The 20,079-nt window shown below is 32.2% G+C and overlaps 1 protein-coding gene across 1 annotated transcript in view; it reads left to right on the forward strand.

The window, feature by feature from the left end:
* The window catches only part of LOC138336629 (putative per-hexamer repeat protein 5), a 73,322-nt gene that overhangs the window by 16,999 nt on the left and 36,244 nt on the right, over nucleotides 1–20,079 (forward strand). The window contains exons 4-21 of the mRNA XM_069286152.1: nucleotides 3,051–3,118; nucleotides 4,102–4,168; nucleotides 5,464–5,529; nucleotides 6,848–6,913; nucleotides 7,233–7,292; nucleotides 8,290–8,355; nucleotides 8,677–8,736; nucleotides 10,433–10,498; nucleotides 11,408–11,473; nucleotides 12,471–12,536; nucleotides 12,856–12,915; nucleotides 13,899–13,964; nucleotides 15,279–15,344; nucleotides 15,664–15,723; nucleotides 16,721–16,786; nucleotides 17,106–17,165; nucleotides 18,861–18,926; nucleotides 19,837–19,902. Of these exons, the coding sequence (XP_069142253.1) occupies nucleotides 3,051–3,118; nucleotides 4,102–4,168; nucleotides 5,464–5,529; nucleotides 6,848–6,913; nucleotides 7,233–7,292; nucleotides 8,290–8,355; nucleotides 8,677–8,736; nucleotides 10,433–10,498; nucleotides 11,408–11,473; nucleotides 12,471–12,536; nucleotides 12,856–12,915; nucleotides 13,899–13,964; nucleotides 15,279–15,344; nucleotides 15,664–15,723; nucleotides 16,721–16,786; nucleotides 17,106–17,165; nucleotides 18,861–18,926; nucleotides 19,837–19,902 (1,161 nt within the window). The remainder of the gene's footprint in view (nucleotides 1–3,050; nucleotides 3,119–4,101; nucleotides 4,169–5,463; nucleotides 5,530–6,847; nucleotides 6,914–7,232; nucleotides 7,293–8,289; nucleotides 8,356–8,676; nucleotides 8,737–10,432; nucleotides 10,499–11,407; nucleotides 11,474–12,470; nucleotides 12,537–12,855; nucleotides 12,916–13,898; nucleotides 13,965–15,278; nucleotides 15,345–15,663; nucleotides 15,724–16,720; nucleotides 16,787–17,105; nucleotides 17,166–18,860; nucleotides 18,927–19,836; nucleotides 19,903–20,079) is intronic.

Here is a 20,079-nt window from a genome sequence, read left to right on the forward strand (position 1 = left end):
CATTTTTAACTACAATGATGTATTTCCGAACCTTTAATTAAAATTGAGTTAAGTTTTACAGTGCAATCGAGTATCTATTTAAAGTTACAAAACAGATAATTCAATCAATGGCTATAAACATTTGCTGACATCCGGATTCGTATTGTGTTTGAAATTGGCTTACTTACGGTATCTGTCCTAAAAAAAAAAAAGACAAATTTGTCATTTCCGTCATTATTTTATTTCTCAACACTTATTTGTTTTTAATACAGTATAGCAAACGTCATATTAATTAACCAGTATAAACTGTATTGATCAAATTTGAAACCTCATATCGGATTCAATTGCAACAAATTATTTGATAAGGCTTTTCAAAGTCTTTCTTTGACAAGAAAACAATTTTCAACATGATCAATGGGATTTAAAAAGGATAGTTAAATTTAACCGAATAATTCAATCAGCTCATCGCTTACCATTGCTGTCGCTGAACCTGAAATCCATTTACGGTATTGTGTTTGCACCTTTGCATGTGTACGGGTATTTTCTTAACAAAAAGACAAAAATTCACAAATTTGTCATTTACGCCCTAAGTTATTTTGGGTTTAAAAACACTTATCTGTTTCAGGCATTGATTAATACGTACTTTCTGTATAGAAACGAATAATCACTATCACCATTCACAAATAGGTAACGATACGTTAATAAGAAAAAAAAAACAATCAAACGATTCAGGTGCAATTAGTGGAATTTTGATCCAATTAATTCAAAGACATTTAACAATTTACAAAAATGTTTCAATTTATAAAACCATCTAAAGTGCAATCGAGTATCTATTTCGTTATCTACGATATGGTGAAAAAGATACAATAAAATTTGAAAATGATTTCACTTATTTCTAATTTAAAATATAAAAAATCATGGGCATCTAGGATAATCATTTTTTTTTATTATCATTTACAGAAAACAGACTGCTAATATTAGTCTGGGGAACTTGTATATCAAATTTGAAACCTCAACATTAAAACCAATTTGATAAGTTTTTATTTTCTTTTTTTGCGTACCTAATCAATACTATCAATGGGATTTTTAAAAAGAAGTAAATTATCGTAACGTAAATGCGATATTAGGTCTATCTAGGATGCTAAACAAATCCTAACCAAGTTTAATTTATGAGTATTTTCGATAAGCCCCTGTTCCTATCGCCCTTTAGACTAATGTATGGGTTTAAAAACAGTTTGAATATGACTATATAACGTGCCAAAGATAGACTCAATGACGTCACAAATAGGACGATACGTTAATCAAACAAACTCACCAAAAACAGTTATTAATAACAAAATAACATTAAAGAAATACAATGATTATCAATTGAACCATGCAAAATTGAGTTAAGTTTGAAATGTGACATTGGAAAAAATACATCCTAATCGAATAATTCAATCAGCTCATCGCTTACCATTTGCTGTCGCTGAACCTGATCCAACGGATCGTTTGTGTTTGCACCTTTGGCTGTGTACAATTCCAATTGTGGTATTATTGGATCCAATTATAATTCAAAGACGAATAATAAGACAAAAAAACCAGTAACCAATTTTACAAAAACAGTCTCCTCTATTGTTGGCCTATAGTTTGAAAAGTCTCTGTGGCCTATAGTGAAAATTAGTTGTCACCTTTAAATTTTAAAAGCCTACTAGTCAGTTCTACAGTGCAATCGAGTATCTATCTTCGAAAACCGATACCTACGATAGGGTATAAAAGAAGAATAAAATATGATAAATGAATTTCACTTATTTTAAAACATAAAAAGAATCATGGGTGTCCGTCAGCCATTTTTATTATCATTGACAGAAAACAGACTGCTAATATTAGTGCCTAGGGGAACTTGTATATCAAATTGAAACCTCAACAGTAAAACCAATTTGATCATTTTTTAATCGTTCTTTTATACGTTCCTAATCAACACTTATCAACGGAATTTAAAAAGAAGTATAGTTCGTAATTCGTAAATGATATTATGTCTGTCTAGGATGCTAAACAAGGTCCATTTGACGGACCAAGTTAATTTATGCGTATTATCGATCAGGCCCTGTTCCTACGCCCTTATAGACTTAATGTTGGTTTTAAAAACAATTTGAATATGACATATAACGTTCCAAGATACACTAAATCACAAAACGTCACAAATATGAGGACGATACGTTAATCAAACAAACTCACCCAAAAAAATAAAAGAATTTTATTGTATCAATTCGAACCCTTACAAAACAAAACCTTTGGCTGCGTAATCTTAAAATTAAGTCATTTAACATAGTTTTTTTACTACAATGCAAGGATTAATACGTACTTTCTGTATCATCCACCACAAATCAAACACTTTAAAGTAAGCCTAATAAATGAAAAAAAAAAACAACAATCACTAAAAAGGCGTTGGAACAGGGACTGGTCCATGATACTCATCAATTAACTTGGTCCGTCAAATGGAATTTGTTTAGCATCCTACACAGACCTAATATCATTTACGATTTACGAACTATACTTCTTTTTAAATCCCATTGATTAGTATTGACTAGGTACGCATAAAAGAACGATTAAAAACTGATCAAATTGGTTTTAATGTTGAGGTTTCAAATTGATATACCAGTTGAATCTGTAAATATAATGATTGTTGATTGTTTTTATATTAGAAATAAGTAAAATCATTTCGTATATTTTATTGTATCTTTTTATACATATCGTAGATATCGGTGTTCGAAGATAGATCGATTGCACTGTAGAACTGACTAGTAGGCTTTTAAAAGTTAAAGGTGACAACTATAATTTTCAAACTATAGGCCACAGAGACTGTTTTGTTTCGTCATTGAATTATAACTGAATATCACTGAATTGCAATTGAATCGTATTGAAGTTTTTTTTCTTATCATTAATAAGGACGTACTGGTGTTTGAATTGTGGTGGTATGGTTATTCGTTTCTATACAGAAAGTACGTATTAATCCTTGCCTGAAACAGATAATGTTGAGTAACAATAACTATAATGGTAAATGACAAATTTGTCTTTTTTGTTATTTTAAGATACCCAGTACACGCAGCCAAAGGTGAAACACAATCCGAATCCGGATCAAGGTCAGAGACAGCAAATGGTAAGCGATAAGCTGATTGAATTATTCGGTTAAGGATTTCTGTATTCTTTTTCCCATCATGCACATTTCAAACTTAACTCAATGGGTTTTTACATCATAGTAGTAAATTCTTAATGTTATTTTGAACTGTTTTGGTGAGTTTGTTTGATTAACGTATCGTCCTATTTGTGACGTGATTCGAGTCTATCTTGGCACGTTATATAGTCATATTCAAATGTTTTTAAACCAACCTTAATCTAAAAAGGCGTAGGAACAGGACTGGTATCGAAAATACTCATCAATTAACTTGGTCCGTCAAATGGACCTTGTTTAGCATCCTACATAGACCTAATATCATTTACGAATTACGAACTATACTTCTTTTTAAAACCCATTGATTAGTATTGACTAGGTACGCATAAAAGAACGACTAAAAAACTTATCAAATTTGTTTTAATGTTGAGGTTTCAAATTTGATATACAAGTTCTCCAAGGCACTAATATTAGCAATCTGTTTTCTGTAAATGATAATAAAAAAATGGCTGATGGACGCCCATGATTGTTTTTTATATTAGAAATAAGTGAAATCATTTCGTATATTTTATTGTATCTTTTATACCATATCGTAGATATCGGTTTTCGAAGATAGATACTCGATTGCACTGTAGAACTGACTAGTAGGCTTTTAAAAGTTAAAGGTGACAATTATAATTTTCAAACTATAGGCCACAGAGACTGTTTTGTGAGTTGGTGTTTTTGTCTTATTGTCTTTGAATTATAATTGGATCAAATAATTCCACTGAATTGCCATTGAATCGTATTGATTGTTGTTTTTTTTCTTACTATTAATAAGGCTTACTGGTGTTTGAATTGTGGTGGTATGATTATTCGTTTCTATACAGAAAGTACGTATTAATCAATGCCTGAAACAAATAAGTGTTGAGTAACAATAACTCATAATGATAAATGACAAATTTGTCAATTTGTCTTTTTGTTATTTTAAGATACCCGTACACAGCCAAAGGTGCAAACACAAACCGGAATCCGGATCAGGTTCAGCGACAGCAAATGGTAAGCGATGAGCTGATTGAATTATTCGGTTAGGATTTATGTATCCATTTCCCATCATACGCATTGTGAAATGTTTTTCTTGTCTTATGTTCTTTGAATTATAATTGGATCCAATAATACCACTGAATCGCCATTGAATCATATTGATGTAATTGTTTTCTTATCATTATTAGGCTTACTGGTTTTGAATTGCGGTGATGTGATTATTCGTTTCATACAGAATCGAATTTCCAAACAGGGTACCATAACGAAATGCAATTTTTTTTAAATACCGTACCAGCCAAAGGTGCAAACACAATCCGAATATCAGGACAGCAATGGTAAGCGATGAGCTGTTAGGATTTTGTTTCTCTCATTCGCATGTAAACTTAACTCAATTTTGATGGGTTCGAATTGATACATCATTGTAGTAAATGTCTTAATGTTATTTTGTTATTAATAACTGTTTTTGGTGAGTTTGTTTGATTAAACGTATCGTCCTATTTGTGACGTCGATTGAGTCTATCTTGGCACGTTATATAGTCATATTCAACTGTTTTTAAACCACCTTAGTCTATAAGGGCGTAGGAACAGGGGCGTATCGAAAATACTCATAAATAAACTTGGTCCGTCAAATGGACCTTGTTTAGCATCCTAGATAGACCTAATATCATTTACGAATTACGAACTATACTTCTTTTTAAACCCATTGATCAGTATTGATAAGGTACGCATAAAAGAAAGACTAAAAACTTATCAAATTTGTTTTAATGTTGATGTTTCAAATTTGATATACAAGTTCCCCTAGGCACTAATATTAGCAGTCTGTTTTCTGTAAATGATAATAAAAAAATGGCTGACGGACGCCCATGATTGTTTTTATATTAGAAATAAGTGAAATCATTTCTCATATTTTATTGTATCTTTTATACCATATCGTAGATATCTGTTTTCGAAGATAGATACTCGATTGCACTTTAGTACTGACTAGCAGGCTTTTAAAAGTTAAAGGTGACAATTATAATTTTCAAACTATAGGCCACAGAGACTGTTTTGTGAGTTGGTGTTTTTGTCTTATTGTCTTTGAATTATAATTGGATCAAATAATTCCACTGAATTGCCATTGAATCGTATTGAATGTTGTTTTTTTTCTTATCATTAATAAGACTTACTGGTGTTTGAATTGTGGTGATGTGATTATTCGTTTCTACACAGAAAGTACGTATTAATCAATGCCTGAAACAAATACGTGTTGAGTAACAATAACTCTAATAATAAATGACAAATTTGTCAATTTGTCTTTTTGTTATTTTAAGATACCCGTACACCGCCAAAGGTGCAAAGACAAACCGGCACTGGATCAGGTTCAGCGACAGCAAATGGTAAGCGATGAGCTGATTGAATTATTCGGTTAGGATTTATGTATCCATTTCCCATCATACGCATTGTGAAATAGTTTTTCTTGTCTTGAATTATCCGTACACAACCAAAGGTGCAAACACAATCAGAATCCAGATCAGGGTCAACGACAGCAAAATGGTAAGTGATGAGCTGATTGAATTATTCGGTTAGGATTTATGTATCCATTTCCCATCATACGCATTGTGAAATAATTTTTCTTGTCTTGAATTGGCCGTACACAGCCAAAGGTGCAAACACAATCCGAATCCAGATCAGGGTCAACGACAGCAAATGGTAAGCGATGAGATGATTGAATTATTCGGTTAAGATTTATGTATCCTTTTCACATCATTCGCATTGTAAACTTAACTTAATTCTGATGGGTTCGAATTGATACATCATTGTAGTAAATGTCTTAATGTTATTTTGTTACTAATAACTGTTTTTGGTGAGTTTGTTTGATTAACGTATCGTCCTATTTGTGACGTCAGTGATTGAGTCTATCTTGGCACGTTATATAGTCATATTCAACTGTTTTTAAACCCACCTTAGTCTGTAAGGGCGTAGGAATAGGGGCTTATCGAAAATACTCATAAATAAACTTGGTCCGTCAAATGGACCTTGTTTAGCATCCTAGATAGACCTAATATCATTTACGAATAACGAACTATACTTCTTTTTCAAACCCATTGATCAGTATTGATAAGGTACGCATAAAAGAACGACTAAATAAAAACTTATCAAATTTGTTTTAAGGTTGATGTTTCAAATTTGATATACAAGTTCCCCTAGGCACTAATATTAGCAGTCTGTTTTCTGTAAATGATAATAAAAAAATGGCTGATGGACGCCCATGATTGTTTTTATATTAGAAATAAGTGAAATCATTTCTCACATTTTATTGTATCTTTTATACCATATCGTAGATATCTGTTTTCGAAGTTAGATACTCGATTGCACTTTAGTACTGACTAGCAGGCTTTTAAAAGTTAAAGGTGACAACTATAATTTTCAAACTATAGGCCACAGAGACTGTTTTGTGAAATTGGTATTTTTGTCTTATGGTCTTTGAATTATAATTGGATCCAATAATTCCACTGAATTGCCATTGAATCGTATTGAATGTTTTTTTTTCTTATAATTAATAAGGCTTACTGGTGTTTGAATTGTGGTGATGTGATTATTCGTTTCTACACAGAAAGTACGTATTAATCAATGCCTGAAACAAATACGTGTTGAGTAACAATAACTCTAATGATAAATGACAAATTTGTCAATTCGTCTTTTTGTTATTTTAAGATACCCGTACACAGCCAAAGGTGCAAACACAATCCGAATCCGGATCAGGGTCAACGACAGCGAATGGTAAGCGATGAGCTGATTAAATTATTCGGTTAGGATTTATGTATCCTTTTCCCATCATACGCATTGTGAAATTGTTTTTCTTGTCTTATGTTCTTTGAATTATAATTGGATCCAATACTACCACTGAATCGCCATTGAATCATATTGATTGTTGTTGTTTTTCTTATCATTAATTAGGCTTACTGGTGTTGGAATTGTGGTGATATGATTATTCGTTTCTATACAGAAAGTACGTATTAATCCTTGCCTGAAACAAATAAGTGTTGAGTCACAATAACTATAATGGTAAATGACAAATTTGTCTTTTTGTTATTTTAAGATACCCGTACGCAGCCAAAGGTGCAAACACAATCCGAATCCGGGTCAAGGACAGCAAAAGGTAAGCGATGAGCTGTTTGAATTGTTCGGTTAGGATTTATGTATCCTTTTCACATCATTCGCATTGTAAACTTAACTCAATTTTGATGGGTTCGAATTGATACATCATTGTAGTAAATGTCTTAATGTTATTATGTTATTAATAACTATTTTTGGTGAGTTTGTTTGATAAACGTATCGTCCTATTTGTGACTCGATTGAGTCTATCTTTGCACGTTATATAGTCATATTCAACTGTTTTTAAACCTACCTTAGTCTATAAGGGCGTAGGAACAGGGGCTTATCGAAAATACTCATAAATAAACTTGGTCCGTCAAATGGACCTTGTTAAGCATCCTAGATAGAGCTAATATCATTTACGAATTACAAACTATACTTCTTTTTAAATCCCATTGATCAGTGTTGATAAGGTACGCAAAAAAGAAAGATTAAAAACTGATCAAATTGGTTTTAATGTTGAGGTTTCAAATTTGATATACAAGTTCCCCTAGGCACTAATATTAGCAGTCTGCTATCTGTAAATGATAATAAAAAATGGCTGACGGACGCCCATAATTGTTTTTATATTAGAAATAAGTGAAATAATTTCTCATATTTTATTGTATCTTTTATACCATATCGCAGATATCTGTTTTCGAAAATAGATACTCGATTGCACTGTAGTACTGACTAGCAGGCTTTTAAAAGTTAAAGGTGACAACTATAATTTTCAAACTATAGGCCACAGAGACTGTTTTGTGAAATTGGTATTTTTGTCTGATGGTCTTTGAATTATAATTGGATCCAATAATTCCACTGAATTGCCATTGAATCGTATTGATTGTTTTTTTTTCCTTAATATTAATAAGGCTTACTGGTGTTTGAATTGTGGTGGTATGATTATTCGTTTCTATGCAGAAAGTACGTATTAATCAATGCCTGATACAAATAAGTGTTGAGTAACAATAACTCAAATGATAAATGACAAATTTGTCAATTTGTCTTTTTGTTATTTTAAGATACCCGTACACAGCCAAAGGTGCAAACACAATCCGAATCCGGATCAGGTTCAGCGACAGCGAATGGTAAGCGATGAGCTGATTAAATTATTCGGTTAGGATTTATGTATCCTTTTCCCATCATACGCATTGTGAAATTGTTTTTCTTGTCTTATGTTCTTTGAATTATAATTGGATCCAATAATACCACTGAATCGCCATTGAATCCATATTGATTGTAATTGTTTTTCTTATCATTAATTAGGCTTACTGGTGTTTGAATTGTGGTGATGTGATTATTCGTTTCTATACAGAAAGTACGTATTAATCCTTGCCTGAAACAAATAAGTGTTGAGTCACAATAACTATAATGGTAAATGACAAATTTTGTCTTTTTGTTATTTTAAGATACCCGTACGCAGCCAAAGGTGCAAACACAATCCGAATCCGGGTCAAGGACAGCAAATGGTAAGCGATGAGCTGTTAGGATTTATGTATTCTTTTCTCATCATGCGCATGTCAAACTTAACTCAATTTTGATGGGTTCGAATTGATACATCATTGTAGTAAATGTCTTAATGTTATTATGTTATTAATAACTATTTTTGGTGAGTTTGTTTGATAAACGTATCGTCCTATTTGTGACTCGATTGAGTCTATCTTTGCACGTTATATAGTCATATTCAACTGTTTTTAAACCTACCTTAGTCTATAAGGGCGTAGGAACAGGGGCTTATCGAAAATACTCATAAATAAACTTGGTCCGTCAAATGGACCTTGTTTAGCATCCTAGATAGACCTAATATCATTTACGAATTACGAACTATACTTCTTTTTATATTGCATTGATCAGTATTGATAAGGTACGCAAAAAAGAAAGATTGCAAACTGATCAAATTGGTTTCAATGTTGATGTTTCAAATTTGATATACAAGTTACCCTATGCACTAATATTAACTGTCTGTTTTCTGTAAATGATAAAAAAATGGCTGATGAACGCCCATGATTATTTTTATGTTTAAAATAAGTGAAATCATTTCTCATATTTTATTGTATCTTTTATACCATATCGTAGATATCGGTTTTCGAAGATACATACTCGATTGCACTGTAGGACAAACAAGAAGGCTTTTAAAAGTTAAAAGTGACAACTATAATTTCACACTTGGGCCACAGAAACTTTTTTGTGAAATTGGTCTATCTTGGCACGTTATGTAGTCATATGTCAACAAGTAATACGATTCACTGCCAATTCAGTGGTATTATTGGATCCAATTATAATTCAAAGACCATAAGACAAAAACACCAATTTTACAAAACAGTCTCTTTGGCCTATAGTTTGAAAATTTTAGTTGTCACCTTTAAATTTTAAAAGCCTACTAGTCAGTTCTACAGTGCAATCGAGTATCTATCTTCGAAAACCGATACCTACGATAGGGTATAAAAGATGGAATAAAATATGATAAATGATTTCACTTATTTTAAACATAAAAAGAATCATGGGTGTCCGTCAGCCATTTTTTATTATCATTGACAGAAAACAGACTGCTAATATTAGTGCCTAGGGGAACTTGTATATCAAATGAAACCTCAACAGTAAAACCAATTTGATCACTTTTTAATCGTTCTTTTATACGTTCCTAATCAACACTTATCAACGGAATTTAAAAAGAAGTATAGTTCGTAATTCGTAAATGATATTATGTCTGTGTAGGATGCTAAACAAGGTCCATTTGACGGACCAAGTAATTGATGAGTATTATCCACCTGTCCCTGTTCCAACGCCCTTCTAGACTTATGTAAGTTTAAAAACAATTGAATATGACATAGAACGTTCCAAGATACACTAAATCACAAAACGTCACAAATAGGACGATACGTTAATCAAACAAACTCACCAAAAATATTTATTGATAACAAAATAACATTAAGACATTTACTACAATGATGTATCAATTCGAACCCATTAAATTGCCATTGAATCGTATTGATTGTTTTTTTTTTTTCTTATCATTTATAAGGCTTACTGGTGTTTGAATTGTGGTGGTATGGTTATTCGTTTCTATACAGAAAGTACGTATTAATCCTTGCCTGAAACAGATAAATGTTGAGTAACAATAACTATAATGGTAAATGACAAATTTGTCTTTTTTGTTATTTTAAGATACCAGTACGCAGCCAAAGGTGGAAACACAATCCGAATCCGGATCAAGGTCAACGACAGCAAATGGTAAGTGATAAGCTGATTGAATTATTCGGTTAGGATTTCTGTATTCTTTTCCCATCATGCGCATTTCAAACTTAACTCAATTTTGATAGGTTCGAAGATTTGTGACGTTAGTGATTGAGTCTATCTTGGCACGTTATATAGTCATCTTCAAATGTTTTATAACCAACATTAGTCTAAAAAGGCGTTGGAACAGGGACTGGTCCATGATACTCATCAATTAACTTGGTCCGTCAAATGGAATTTGTTTAGCATCCTACACAGACCTAATATCATTTACGATTTACGAACTATACTTCTTTTTAAATCCCATTGATTAGTATTGACTAGGTACGCATAAAAGAACGATTAAAAACTGATCAAATTGGTTTTAATGTTGAGGTTTCAAATTTGATATACAAGTTCTCCAAGGCACTAATATAAGCAATCTGTTTTCTGTAAATGATAATAAAAAAATGGCTGATGGACGCCCATGATTGTTTTTATATTAGAAATAAGTAAAATCATTTCGTATATTTTATTGTATCTTTTATACCATATCGTAGATATCGGTGTTCGAAGATAGATACTCGATTGCACTGTAGAACTGACTAGTAGGCTTTTAAAAGTTAAAGGTGACAACTATAATTTTCAAACTATAGGCCACAGAGACTGTTTTGTGAGTTGGTGTTCTTGTCTTATCGTCATTGAATTATAACTGAATCCAATAATACCACTGAATTGCAATTGAATCGTATTGAATGTTGTTGTTTTTTCTTATCATTAATAAGACGTACTGGTGTTTGAATTGTGGTGGTATGATTATTCGTTTCTATACAGAAAGTACGTATTAATCGTTGCCTGAAACAGATAAGTGTTGAGTAACAATAACTATAATGGTAAATGATAATTTGTCTTTGTTGTTATTTTAAGATACCCGTACACAGCCAAAGGTGCAAACACAAACTGGATCCGGATCTGGTTCAGAGACAGCAAATGGTAAGCGATGAGCTGATTGAATTATTCGGTTAAGATTTATGTATTCTTTTCCCACCATGCACATTTCAAACTTAACTCAATTTTGATGGGTTCGAATTGATACATCATTGTAGTAAATGTCTTAATGTTATTTTGTTATTAATAACTGTTTTGGTGAGTTTGTTTGATTAACGTATCGTCCTATTTGTGACGTGATTCAGTCTACCTTGGCACGTTATATAGTCATATTCAACTGTTTTTAAACCCACCTTAATCTATAAGGGCGTAGGAACAGGGGCGTATCGAAAATACTCATAAATAAACTTGGTCCGTCAAATGGACCTTGTTTAGCATCCTAGATAGACCTAATATCATTTACGAATTACGATATACTTCTTTTTAAAACCCATTGATCAGTATTGATAAGGTACGCATAAAAGAACGACTAAAAACTTATCAAATTTGTTTTAAGGTTGATGTTTCAAATTTGATATACAAGTTCCCCTAGGCACTAATATTAGCAGTCTGTTTTCTGTAAATGATAATAAAAAAATGGCTGATGGACGCCCATGATTGTTTTTATATTAGAAATAAGTGAAATCATTTCTCACATTTTATTGTATCTTTTATACCATATCGTAGATATCTGTTTTCGAAGATAGATACTCGATTGCACTTTAGTACTGACTAGCAGGCTTTTAAAAGTTAAAGGTGACAACTATAATTTTCAAACTATAGGCCACAGAGACTGTTTTGTGAAATTGGTATTTTTGTCTTATGGTCTTTGAATTATAATTGGATCCAATAATTCCACTGAATTGCCATTGAATCGTATTGATTGTTTTTTTTTTTCCTTAATATTAATAAGGCTTACTGGTGTTTGAATTGTGGTGGTATGATTATTCGTTTCTATGCAGAAAGTACATATTAATCAATGCCTGATACAAATAAGTGTTGAGTAACAATAACTCAAATGATAAATGACAAATTTGTCAATTTGTCTTTTTGTTATTTTAAGATACCCGTACACAGCCAAAGGTGCAAACACAATCCGAATCCGGATCAGGTTCAGCGACAGCGAATGGTAAGCGATGAGCTGATTAAATTATTCGGTTAGGATTTATGTATCCTTTTCCCATCATACGCATTGTGAAATTGTTTTTCTTGTCTTATGTTCTTTGAATTATAATTGGATCCAATAATACCACTGAATCGCCATTGAATCATATTGATTGTAATTGTTTTTCTTATCATTAATTAGGCTTACTGGTGTTGGAATTGTGGTGATGTGATTATTCGTTTCTATACAGAAAGTACGTATTAATCCTTGCCTGAAACAAATAAGTGTTGAGTCACAATAACTATAATGGTAAATGACAAATTTGTCTTTTTGTTATTTTAAGATACCCGTACGCAGCCAAAGGTGCAAACACAATCCGAATCCGGGTCAAGGACAGCAAATGGTAAGCGATGAGCTGTTAGGATTTATGTATTCTTTTCTCATCATGCGCATGTCAAACTTAACTCAATTTTGATGGGTTCGAATTGATACATCATTGTAGTAAATGTCTTAATGTTATTATGTTATTAATAACTATTTTTGGTGAGTTTGTTTGATAAACGTATCGTCCTATTTGTGACTCGATTGAGTCTATCTTTGCACGTTATATAGTCATATTCAACTGTTTTTAAACCTACCTTAGTCTATAAGGGCGTAGGAACAGGGGCTTATCGAAAATACTCATAAATAAACTTGGTCCGTCAAATGGACCTTGTTTAGCATCCTAGATAGACCTAATATCATTTACGAATTACGAACTATACTTCTTTTTATATTGCATTGATCAGTATTGATAAGGTACGCAAAAAAGAAAGATTGCAAACTGATCAAATTGGTTTCAATGTTGATGTTTCAAATTTGATATACAAGTTACCCTATGCACTAATATTAACTGTCTGTTTTCTGTAAATGATAAAAAAATGGCTGATGAACGCCCATGATTATTTTTATGTTTAAAATAAGTGAAATCATTTCTCATATTTTATTGTATCTTTTATACCATATCGTAGATATCGGTTTTCGAAGATACATACTCGATTGCACTGTAGGACAAACAAGAAGGCTTTTAAAAGTTAAAGGTGTGACAACTATAATTTTCAAACTATAGGCCACAGAGACTGTTTTGTGAAATTGGTATTTTTGTCTTATGGTCTTTGAATTATAATTGGATCCAATAATTCCACTGAATTGCCATTGAATCGTATTGAATGGGTTTTTTTTCTTATCATTAATAAGACTTACTGGTGTTTGAATTGTGGTGATGTGATTATTCGTTTCTACACAGAAAGTACATATTAATCAATGCCTGAAACAAATACGTGTTGAGTAACAATAACTCTAATGATAAATGACAAATTTGTCAATTTGTCTTTTTGTTATTTTAAGATACCCGTACACCGCCAAAGGTGCAAAGACAAACCGGCACTGGATCAGGTTCAGCGACAGCAAATGGTAAGCGATGAGCTGATTGAATTATTCGGTTAGGATTTATGTATCCATTTCCCATCATACGCATTGTGAAATAGTTTTTCTTGTCTTGAATTATCCGTACACAACCAAAGGTGCAAACACAATCAGAATCCAGATCAGGGTCAACGACAGCAAAATGGTAAGTGATGAGCTGATTGAATTATTCGGTTAGGATTTATGTATCCATTTCCCATCATACGCATTGTGAAATAGTTTTTCTTGTCTTGAATTGGCCGTACACAGCCAAAGGTGCAAACACAATCCGAATCCAGATCAGGGTCAACGACAGCAAATGGTAAGCGATGAGATGATTGAATTATTCGGTTAAGATTTATGTATCCTTTTCACATCATTCGCATTGTAAACTTAACTCAATTTTGATGGGTTCAAATTGATACATCATTGTAGTAAATGTCTTAATGTTATTTTGTTACTAATACCTGTTTTTATGTGTTTGTTTGATTAACGTATCGTCCTATTTGTGACGTCAGTGATTGAGTCTATCTTGGCACGTTATATAGTCATATTCAACTGTTTTTAAACCCACATTAGTCTATTAGGGCGTAGGAACAGGGGCGTATCGAAAATACTCATAAATAAACTTGGTCCGTCAAATGGACCTTGTTAAGCATCCTAGATAGACCTAATATCATTTACGAATTACAAACTATACTTCTTTTTAAATCCCATTGATCAGTGTTGATAAGGTACTAAAAAAAGAAAGACTAAAAACTTATCAAATTTGTTTTAATGTTGAGGTTTCAAATTTGATATACAAGTTCCCCTAGGCACTAATATTAGCAGTCTGCTATCTGTAAATGATAATAAAAAATGGCTGACGGACGCCCATAATTGTTTTTATATTAGAAATAAGTGAAATCATTTCTCATATTTTATTGTATCTTTTATACCATATCGCAGATATCTGTTTTCGAAAATAGATACTCGATTGCACTGTAGTACTGACTAGCAGGCTTTTAAAAGTTAAAGGTGACAACTATAATTTTCAAACTATAGGCCACAGAGACTGTTTTGTGAAATTGGTATTTTTGTCTGATGGTCTTTGAATTACAATTGGATCCAATAATTCCACTGAATTGCCATTGAATCGTATTGATTGTTTTTTTTTTCCTTATTATTAATAAGGCTTACTGGTGTTTGAATTGTGGTGGTATGATTATTCGTTTCTATGCAGAAAGTACGTATTAATCAATGCCTGATACAAATAAGTGTTGAGTAACAATAACTCAAATGATAAATGACAAATTTGTGAATTTGTCTTTTTGTTATTTTAAGATACCCGTACACAGCCAAAGGTGCAAACACAATCCGAATCCGGATCAGGTTCAGCGACAGCGAATGGTAAGCGATGAGCTGATTAAATTATTCGGTTAGGATTTATGTATCCTTTTCCCATCATACGCATTGTGAAATTGTTTTTCTTGTCTTATGTTCTTTGAATTATAATTGGATCCAATACTACCACTGAATCGCCATTGAATCATATTGATTGTTGTTGTTTTTCTTATCATTAATTAGGCTTACTGGTGTTGGAATTGTGGTGATATGATTATTCGTTTCTATACAGAAAGTACGTATTAATCCTTGCCTGAAACAAATAAGTGTTGAGTCACAATAACTATAATGGTAAATGACAAATTTGTCTTTTTGTTATTTTAAGATACCCGTACGCAGCCAAAGGTGCAAACACAATCCGAATCCGGGTCAAGGACAGCAAAAGGTAAGCGATGAGCTGTTTGAATTGTTCGGTTAGGATTTATGTATTCTTTTCTCATCATGCGCATGTCAAACCTAACTCAATTTTGATGGGTTCGAATTGATACATCATTGTAGTAAATGTCTTAATGTTATTATGTTATTAATAACTATTTTTGGTGAGTTTGTTTGATAAACGTATCGTCCTATTTGTGACTCGATTGAGTCTATCTTTGCACGTTATATAGTCATATTCAACTGTTTTTAAACCTACCTTAGTCTATAAGGGCGTAGGAACAGGGACTTATCGAAAATACTCATAAATAAACTTGGTCCGTCAAATGGACCTTGTTAAGCATCCTAGATAGAGCTAATATCATTTACGAATTACAAACTATACTTCTTTTTAAATCCCATTGATCAGTGTTGATAAGGTACGCAAAAAAGAAAGATTAAAAACTGACCAAATTGGTTTTAATGTTGAGGTTTCAAATTTGATATACAAGTTCCCCAAGGCACTAATATTAGCAGTCTGCTATCTGTAAATGATAATAAAAAATGGCTGACGGACGCCCATAATTGTTTTTATATTAGAAATAAGTGAAATAATTTCTCATATTTTATTGTATCTTTTATACCATATCGCAGATATCTGTTTTCGAAAATAGATACTCGATTGCACTGTAGTACTGACTAGCAGGCTTTTAAAAGTTAAAGGTGACAACTATAATTTTCAAACTATAGGCCACAGAGACTGTTTTGTGAAATTGGTATTTTTGTCTGATGGTCTTTGAATTATAATTGGATCCAATAATTCCACTGAATTGCCATTGAATCGTATTGATTTTTTTTTTTTCCTTAATATTAATAAGGCTTACTGGTGTTTGAATTGTGGTGGTATGATTATTCGTTTCTATGCAGAAAGTACGTATTAATCAATGCCTGATACAAATAAGTGTTGAGTAACAATAACTCAAATGATAAATGACAAATTTGTCAATTTGTCTTTTTGTTATTTTAAGATACCCGTACACAGCCAAAGGTGCAAACACAATCCGAATCCGGATCAGGTTCAGCGACAGCGAATGGTAAGCGATGAGCTGATTAAATTATTCGGTTAGGATTTATGTATCCTTTTCCCATCATACGCATTGTGAAATTGTTTTTCTTGTCTTATGTTCTTTGAATTATAATTGGATCCAATAATACCACTGAATCGCCATTGAATCATATTGATTGTAATTGTTTTTCTTATCATTAATTAGGCTTACTGGTGTTTGAATTGTGGTGATGTGATTATTCGTTTCTATACAGAAAGTACGTATTAATCCTTGCCTGAAACAAATAAGTGTTGAGTCACAATACCTATAATGGTAAATGACAATTTTGTCTTTTTGTTATTTTAAGATACCCGTACGCAGCCAAAGGTGCAAACACAATCCGAATCCGGGTCAAGGACAGCAAATGGTAAGCGACGAGCTGTTAGGATTTATGTATTCTTTTCTCATCATGCGCATGTCAAACTTAACTCAATTTTGATGGGTTCGAATTGATACATCATTGTAGTAAATGTCTTAATGTTATTATGTTATTAATAACTATTTTTGGTGAGTTTGTTTGATAAACGTATCGTCCTATTTGTGACTCGATTGAGTCTATCTTTGCACGTTATATAGTCATATTCAACTGTTTTTAAACCTACCTTAGTCTATAAGGGCGTAGGAACAGGGGCTTATCGAAAATACTCATAAATAAACTTGGTCCGTCAAATGGACCTTGTTTAGCATCCTAGATAGACCTAATATCATTTACGAATTACGAACTATACTTCTTTTTATATTGCATTGATCAGTATTGATAAGGTACGCAAAAAAGAAAGATTGCAAACTGATCAAATTGGTTTCAATGTTGATGTTTCAAATTTGATATACAAGTTACCCTATGCACTAATATTAACTGTCTGTTTTCTGTAAATGATAAAAAAATGGCTGATGAACGCCCATGATTATTTTTATGTTTAAAATAAGTGAAATCATTTCTCATATTTTATTGTATCTTTTATACCATATCGTAGATATCGGTTTTCGAAGATACATACTCGATTGCACTGTAGGACAAACAAGAAGGCTTTTAAAAGTTAAAAGTGACAACTATAATTTCACACTTGGGCCACAGAAACTTTTTTGTGAAATTGGTCTATCTTGGCACGTTATGTAGTCATATGTCAACAAGTAATACGATTCACTGCCAATTCAGTGGTATTATTGGATCCAATTATAATTCAAAGACCATAAGACAAAAACACCAATTTTACAAAACAGTCTCTTTGGCCTATAGTTTGAAAATTTTAGTTGTCACCTTTAAATTTTAAAAGCCTACTAGTCAGTTCTACAGTGCAATCGAGTATCTATCTTCGAAAACCGATACCTACGATAGGGTATAAAAGATGGAATAAAATATGATAAATGATTTCACTTATTTTAAACATAAAAAGAATCATGGGTGTCCGTCAGCCATTTTTTATTATCATTGACAGAAAACAGACTGCTAATATTAGTGCCTAGGGGAACTTGTATATCAAATGAAACCTCAACAGTAAAACCAATTTGATCACTTTTTAATCGTTCTTTTATACGTTCCTAATCAACACTTATCAACGGAATTTAAAAAGAAGTATAGTTCGTAATTCGTAAATGATATTATGTCTGTGTAGGATGCTAAACAAGGTCCATTTGACGGACCAAGTAATTGATGAGTATTATCCACCTGTCCCTGTTCCAACGCCCTTCTAGACTTATGTAAGTTTAAAAACAATTGAATATGACATAGAACGTTCCAAGATACACTAAATCACAAAACGTCACAAATAGGACGATACGTTAATCAAACAAACTCACCAAAAATATTTATTGATAACAAAATAACATTAAGACATTTACTACAATGATGTATCAATTCGAACCCATTAAATTGCCATTGAATCGTATTGATTGTTGTTTTTTTTCTTATCATTAATAAGGCTTACTGGTGTTTGAATTGTGGTGGTATGGCTATTTGTTTCTATACAGAAAGTACGTATTAATCCTTGCCTGAAACAGATAAATGTTGAGTAACAATAACTATAATGGTAAATGACAAATTTGTCTTTTTTGTTATTTTAAGATACCAGTACGCAGCCAAAGGTGGAAACACAATCCGAATCCGGATCAAGGTCAACGACAGCAAATGGTAAGTGATAAGCTGATTGAATTATTCGGTTAGGATTTCTGTATTCTTTTCCCATCATGCGCATTTCAAACTTAACTCAATTTTGATAGGTTCGAAGATTTGTGACGTTAGTGATTGAGTCTATCTTGGCACGTTATATAGTCATCTTCAAATGTTTTAAAACCAACATTAGTCTAAAAAGGCGTTGGAACAGGGACTGGTCTATGATACTCATCAATTAACTTGGTCCGTCAAATGGAATTTGTTTAGCATCCTACACAGACCTAATATCATTTACGATTTACGAACTATACTTCTTTTTAAATCCCATTGATTAGTATTGACTAGGTACGCATAAAAGAACGATTAAAAACTGATCAAATTGGTTTTAATGTTGAGGTTTCAAATTTGATATACAAGTTCTCAAAGGCACTAATATAAGCAGTCTGTTTTCTGTAAATGATAATTAAAAAAATGGCTGATGGACGACCATGATTGTTTTTATATTAGAAATAAGTAAAATCATTTCGTATATTTGATTGTATCTTTTATACCATATCGTAGATATCGGTGTTCGAAGATAGATACTCGATTGCACTGTAGGACTGACTAGTAGGCTTTTAAAAGTTAAAGGTGACAACTATAATTTTCAAACTATAGGCCACAGAGACTGTTTTGTGAGTTGGTGTTCTTGTCTTATCGTCTTTGAATTATAACTGAATCCAATAATACCACTGAATTGCAATTGAATCGTATTGAATGTTGTTGTTTTTTCTTATCATTAATAAGACGTACTGGTGTTTGAATTGTGGTGGTATGATTATTCGTTTCTATACAGAAAGTACGTATTAATCGTTGCCTGAAACAGATAAGTGTTGAGTAACAATAACTATAATGGTAAATGATAATTTGTCTTTGTTGTTATTTTAAGATACCCGTACACAGCCAAAGGTGCAAACACAAACTGGATCCGGATCTGGTTCAGAGACAGCAAATGGTAAGCGATGAGCTGATTGAATTATTCGGTTAAGATTTATGTATTCTTTTCCCACCATGCACATTTCAAACTTAACTCAATTTTGATGGGTTCGAATGGATACATCATTGTAGTAAATGTCTTAATGTTATTTTGTTATTAATAACTGTTTTGGTGAGTTTGTTTGATTAACGTATC

Source organism: Argopecten irradians, chromosome 12 (assembly GCF_041381155.1).
Source record: "Argopecten irradians isolate NY chromosome 12, Ai_NY, whole genome shotgun sequence".
Taxonomy (NCBI): domain Eukaryota; kingdom Metazoa; phylum Mollusca; class Bivalvia; order Pectinida; family Pectinidae; genus Argopecten; species Argopecten irradians.